This window comes from Vicugna pacos, chromosome 9 (genome assembly GCF_048564905.1).
Source record: "Vicugna pacos chromosome 9, VicPac4, whole genome shotgun sequence".
Lineage (NCBI taxonomy): Eukaryota > Metazoa > Chordata > Mammalia > Artiodactyla > Camelidae > Vicugna > Vicugna pacos.
The window spans coordinates 63,786,436-63,793,377 of NC_132995.1; the positions used below are offsets into that span (position 1 = coordinate 63,786,436).

The 6,942-nt window shown below is 36.7% G+C and overlaps 1 protein-coding gene across 8 annotated transcripts in view; it reads left to right on the forward strand.

Annotated features, from left to right (window-relative positions):
• The window catches only part of WDR47 (WD repeat domain 47), a 51,209-nt gene extending 45,992 nt beyond the window's left edge, over positions 1–5,217 (forward strand). For all 8 annotated transcript variants that reach the window (XM_072968072.1, XM_072968071.1, XM_072968073.1 and 5 more), the window contains 2 exons: positions 1,914–2,132; positions 3,872–5,217. In XM_072968072.1, the coding sequence (XP_072824173.1) occupies positions 1,914–2,132; positions 3,872–4,014 (362 nt within the window). In that variant the 3' untranslated portion in view covers positions 4,015–5,217. The remainder of the gene's footprint in view (positions 1–1,913; positions 2,133–3,871) is intronic.
• Positions 5,218–6,942: the final 1,725 nt, after the last annotated feature.

The following is a 6,942-nucleotide window of genomic DNA, read 5'->3' on the forward strand; positions in this document are numbered from 1 at the left end:
ATCTGGCATTGTGTACCCTTCTGGTCTTATCTCAGATCACTTTCTTCTTGCTTTTCAGTTATTGGAACGTGCCAAGCTCTTTCCACCCACAGTGAATTCACATGCTGTTTCCTTGGCCTGAAATGTTCTTCCACTTGTCTTCTCATGGTCAGGTTCTGCTTCTCATGTTTAGGTCTTAGCTTCACTAGCACCTTGCCAGAAAGGTCGTCTTTGCCTTGATTGGGACCTTACCATAGTCTTCTCTCTTTCAACTCCATTTATTTCCCTCATACCTCTTACCGCTATTTAAGAGTACATATCTGATTATTGCTGGTCTCCTTCAATAGATTTTAAGTTTTATAAACTTAAAAGGCAGCAGTCATATCTGTTTTATTTCTCAGAGTAGATTTAGCACCTATCATAATACCTGGCCCAAGAGAGTAGTGATATAATAACTTTGTTGAATAAATGAACCTGGGTCTCTTTTGGCACTGTCAACTTTGCATGTATAAAGCTAAACTCATTATATTTCCCCTGGAAATCACTTCTTCCCATTTTCCCTGCTTTTGATAACAGTTCTCTTATTTCCTTATGCACCTAGATTTGAAATATGGGACTCATTTGTCACTTCTTTTTTAGCCCCTATACAGGCAGTTAATTGCCAACACTGTTAATTTTTTTATTCAGTTTTTCCTGAAATCTGTCTACATGTCATCATTCAGACCTTTATTCTCTCATTGTTCTATTATTCTATCTTGCCATGCAGTGGTTTCTCTTCCATAATCTATCCATTTTAGTTTGATACACATTTTCACATATATTAATCTTCCCAAAGCACTCCTTGGATCATGTAATTCTCCCGCTTGGAAACCTGCAGTGATGTTGCACTGTGTACGGGTACAGGCTCACACTGTGCAATTTGGTTTTCAGCATGCTTGACAGTCTGGCCCTAACCTGTCGTTATGTCTCAGCTACAAGCTGCCTTTCGTGTTAAATTACTAAACCAAGTAACTTCAGCCAAACAAAGCCACCTGTCCTTAAATGTTTTTATCCTTTTCCTCTAAACATTTTCTCATGTAATTCTTCCTGATAGCCCTCTTCTTTTCTCTATCAAAAATTCAAGCAAGGGTTATTTTTAATTACATTTCTGTGTAATACATATAAACACATAACATATTCTCTCTTATTTATCCTGTTTACTGTTCTTCAAGATCTAACTTATATTCCTTTTTTTCTGTGAAGTCTCCCCAGGCCACTTTGATTGAGAGCAGTGTTCTTCAAACTTATTTTCATTATTGATTCCACTAAGGAGAAAAATGAAATTAAATTTTTTCCTAACAAGAGAAAGTAAATACTAAGGAATGAGATTTTGTTGAGTAGGGGTTGAGCTTAGCCCTTGAGAACCATTTGTGTCCCCTTGGAGGCATTTTGTGTGGTCAAGGGTCCAGCCTGTGGACTCAGAGCTTGTTTTCTATTCAGTTCCTGTTGGTGGTTAATCATGTGTTGCTTAGAGACATTTCCCACACTGTGACCTAAAACTTATTTTGTTATTTAATTTTCTATTCCCCCGACTAGACTCTAAGCTGGGTATGGGAGAATTTCTGAACACATACCCAGCAGTGAAAAGATTGCATTAGGAAAAGTGGCTCATCTTTTGCACTATAAGTAATGCTGCCCTAGGGGGTCCTCCCAAATGACCAAACGGAAAAAAAGGGAGGCCTTCTGATGTCTTACAGAATTTTGCTTCATATCTTGCTTCTAAAAACAATGCAAGTCTTTATTGGTTGACTATTAATTTGGATTTTTCCATAACTGAACAGTATTGATAAGCTACATTAAATCTTTTAGTGTATGGTTCAGTGAACATAATTAGGAGTTACAGTTTAGCTATATTGATTTTTCCATATTGAAACTTCCATTTCTCTGCTATACAGGCAGTGCAGTGGCATCAGTAGCTGTAGATCCCAGTGGCCGTCTCTTAGCCACTGGACAAGAAGATTCTAGCTGCATGTTGTATGACATAAGAGGAGGAAGAATGGTACAAAGTTATCACCCTCATTCCAGTGACGTTCGCTCTGTTCGATTCTCTCCTGGAGCTCACTACTTGCTAACAGGATCCTACGATATGAAAATAAAGGTGACAGACCTACAAGGTGATGGAAATTGACCTCTTTCCTCTTTTTCACTCTCTCCTGTTCTATTTGGGATCTTTCTCTTTTGTTAACGTAGTGTGATTGATTATATAACATTTCCAAATTTTATAGTGTTTAGAGCAAATTGCTAGTACTGTATTGAGATGAATTGTAGCAAATTATTAAATCTAGTGAATAGTCTTATTTTTATTGTTAAGTAGCTTAAAATATTTAAAAGACTCAATGTTTATCACACTGAATCATTTTGATTTCAATGATGTAGATGTTGAAATATACATTTATGTATATTTGCTCCTACTTTAAAACCCTTAGTGTATAATATGTATAATTATGTCTTCAGTACCTAGTTTTTGTTCTTAAACATTCATTAAGCAAATATTTACTATATACCAACCAGGGGTCAGACAGAGAAATGAATAAGACAGGTAACTTCCTGATGGAGCTTAACATTTTAGAGGTCAGAAAAAAGCAAACCAATAAAAATACAATTTTAGGTATTGACAAGTGCTATTTAAAAGCTTGTAAGGTAGGAGAATGGGACAGGGTGGACAGGGGGAAGCTGTGCTAGGTGGGCAAGAGTAGGTCTTGCCAGGGAAGTGCTGTTCGCGCAGAGACCTGAAGGGTGAGAAGCAGCAGCTGTGCCAGGACCCTGGGAGCAGACCACAGCAAGGGTCAGGGTGCCGAGGAAGGAATGGATTTGGCTTGCTCAGGACACTGCAAGAAGCCAGTGTAACTGAACTTAGTGAACTAAGGGAGCAAGAGACAGGGGAATAAGTCAGAGGCAGTTTTCTAAGCATTAAAAGTATAATTGGAATTCTTTTGAAGATATAAAACAGGGAGTTATGACAGTCTGAAATGTAAAAAAATTTTTTTTGAGTTTTAGAGTGAGTGGATTATAAGTATAAATATCAGAGAGGAGATGATTGGACCAATTCAGGAAAGAGAGGCTAGGATGGGAGAGGTGGAGGTGGTAAAGGAGTGACTGAATTAGGGATGTATTTTAATTTGTTTGGATTAAATTTGGGGAGTGAGGGGAAAAAGATTGATTCCTAGGGTTCTGGCATGAGCAACCAGGTGGTGCCGTTAGTTGAGAATGAGGAAGACAGGTAGGGAGAGGAACAGGTTTAGGCAAGAAAATAGAGTTTGGTTTTAAACAAGTTGAATTTAAGATGACTATCAAAGCAATCAATTGAGATGTCAAATAGCTATTTGTATACTGGTCTGAAGATCAGGTGAGAAGTCTGATTGGTATAGCCTTCCCCTACCCACCCTGTCACACCCTCCTACCTTACAATTTTTTAATAGCAGTTGCCAAATGTGTGTGATCCTAAGTATATAAATGGCCGCAGAAGCATGGTCCTAGATAAAATTTCATAGAAAGTGAGGTATAAAGGGAACAAGAAATTTGAAGGCTCTGGGATTCACCAAACTTTAAGTCAGAAAGAGAAGGACAGCCAGCAAAGGAGACTGAAGTGCAGTGGCACTGAAGTCAGGGAGGTAATCAAGGTGAGAGAGCTTCAAGGAGAGATTGGCAGCTGTGTCAAATGTTGCTGTGTGTATGTTACCAAATACTGCTAACATAATTAGGTCTTCAGTGACTTAAACCTGTGTAAGCTTTTAAATGCATTAGTGTAGTTAGGCTTTTTTTTTAAATACTGTAATGTCTTAAAGTAATAGGAAGTGTATGAAATCTGTGTATATTTTGTATTGTAAATCAGTCTCTTTTCTTTTTTAATTAGGAGACCTCACTAAACAGCTTCCTATCATGGTAGTGGGCGAGCACAAGGACAAAGTGATTCAGTGCAGATGGCACACCCAGGATCTTTCCTTCCTATCGTCCTCTGCGGACAGAACTGTAACCCTCTGGACTTACAATGGATAGAGCACAACCAACATCGATCTATGCAGTGAAAGCACAGAAACGTAAGACTACTGAATTGTGAACATTGCAAATTTGAAGAACGTGGACTGACCTGAAAAGTGGCTTAGCACGAGGAGCCCCCTTATTACCATGTATCCCTTTGATAGGAGCTATTGGGTGGTGTTATTCTGCAGTGCTTCCAGTCTTCCGTGTGAGCTCGTGCTGCTGTGACCTGCTGTATGTAGTCTTGTTGCCAAAGTCTGCAGAAGAGCTCTGTTGTTGTCAGTGTGCACTCCAAGTCAAGGTGGACGATGTGTTTACGGTTTAGTATTAAAAGCATTCCTTGGTCTTTGCCTAAATAACAGTTTTATATACACACTGAAATTGAACTATACTTTAAGCATATCATTACATGTAATGCAACCAAGTTCCACACAGATTAAACATAGGTATTCAGAAAATTTTGCTTTTCTCACAATCCCATGATATTATATCACTCAGCTACTGGTCAGAATTTTTTATGTCTCTTCAGAGTTACATTGTTGCTTTAACTAATGATCATTATGGAGTTTAAAAATGGATGGAAAACTGCTTCTTAATACGGTATAGGCCTTTTCTTTTTTCTTCAACCCAGGGATATAATTACTGTTTTGTTACATTATTTTGTTTCAGGCTTAAAAGGTAAATGTGTTTGCTTCAGAAACTTGTTGATTTCAATTTTTTGAATGCAACAAGATACCTCCCTGTAAACTGTACTGTAGGCAGAGCAGCAGCATTATGTGATGCGGCACTTGATGGTACAGTCACTATACCGGCTAGCATTTTTCCTCTTAAAAATTAAAAACTTTGCCATAGATTGTAGCATGGCTTGAAATGCTATGTCTGCATGATAATTTAAAATGGAAAATTTAAACTTTGCACTCCAAAAGCTTATTTGGATTTTTTTTTCTTGCACTGTTTTGTGTAATGCAGAATAATTTTATTTCTATGTTGTAGATCCTAACATTTATGTATCTTTATTTTCATATTGTACAGTAATTTTACTTTAAATTATTAAATAGGCTATTTTATTTATTTCAAATGCAGTTGAGTTGGTTCTAATTATTGAACTGTCTGTGCACTGTATGTAGCAAGCATTTTTAATCTATTATATACCAGTGGAAAGGGTATTAGAAGTGTAACTGTGCTATTATTTCAATAAAGACCTCTTGACACCTAAAACTATTCCTGTTCCTCAGTTTCCATGGTTTAGAGTGTTTTTTCCAGTTTACGTGTCAGTAGTATCTAGTGAATGAACTCACATCAGTTTCTTAAGTTTCTTTTCAAATTTCTTCTACTAACTTACTTTTTAACCCTTGATAACTGCATAATTTTTGTGTCTTCTCTTTTATTCACTATCTAGAGAACTTTCTATCCTCAATATATTGTGAAAGTTGACTAATAAAAGCCCAGCAAAATGTATAAATTCTAACTTAGACTACAAATATATTGAATCAAGTAGTTTAGAAAGAAATGAAATCTAATTAGCTTGTGGATATTCAGTAGTACAGTTTTCCTAACTCTCAGGCATGCAGAAGGGAGTTCTGCTAAAAAACAGGCTGCAGTGTCCTCTTTAGTTTACTTTCATACTTAATTTTACACACTTTATGTATTATAGCAGGTCATTAGTCTTAAGTTTAAAACTAGAAAAAAGGGCAATTTCTTGATGTAGACCAGATCGACTTCATGGTAAAAAGTGTTCATAAAATTATGTATTCTACCTCCATCACTGTCAGGGAGAAAACTTTAAGATCCTCCTAAATGTGTGGGGTATCGAATTGCAGTGCATTAGATAATAAGCATGAGAAATTTTCTTATTTCAATATGTGGTTACATATGTCCTTCTTCCCATGCCTCCACACTGTCTTCTGCATGAAGGAGATTTCATGTGGAAGAGTAAATAAGAGAACTAAAATACTACATTCTCTGAATCCTTCTCAGTTGGGGGTTTGGGGAAGGAGAGGAGGTATGGGAGAGGGGGCAGAAGCTCTTGACTTCTCCCTGGTGGAAGCTTCAGAAGTCTGATTCAAATTTGATTTTTTTTAATGTTTAATTCTTTTTTAAAAAAATTGTAATAAGCCAAAAGACGTAACAGTGAAAAGGCAACCCATGAATTGGAGAAAATATTTACAAATCACGTCTCATAAAGGATTAATATCCAAAAATATATAAAGAACTCCTACAGTTCAACAACTCCCCAAAAATTAAAAAATGGGCAAAGGATTTGAATAGGTATTTCTCCAAAGAAGACAGACAAATGGCTAATAAGCACATGGAAAGATGCCCAATATCACTAATCACTAGGGAAATGCAATTGAAAACCACAATGAGATACCACCTCACACCCAATAGGTTGGTTCCTATCAAAAAACAAAATAATAATGTTGGCAAGGATGTAGAGAAATTGGAACCCTTGTACACTGTTGGGAATATAAAATGGTGCAGCCATTGTGGAAAACACTATGGTGGTTCCTCAAAAAACTAAAAATAGAATTACCATTTGATCTAGCAACCCCACTTCTAGGTATGTATACTCAAAATAACTGAAATAAGGATCTCAAGATACTTGTACACTGATGTTCATAGCAGCATAACTCACAATAGCCAAAAGGGGCAAGCAACTGTAGTCCAACAGATAAAATGGATAAACTGGTATACAATACAATGGAATACTATTCAGCCTTCAAAAAGGAAGGAAATTTTAATAAATGTTACGACATGGATGATCCTTGAGAACATTATGCTAAGTGAAATAAGCCATTCACAAAAAGACAAATACTGTATGATTTTTCTTATATGGGTACCTAGAGTAGTCAAATTCATAGAGACTCAAAGTATCTTTGGTGGTTGCCAGTGGCTAGGGGCAGGGAGGAAATGATGAACTGTTTAATGTGTACAGAGTTTCAGTTT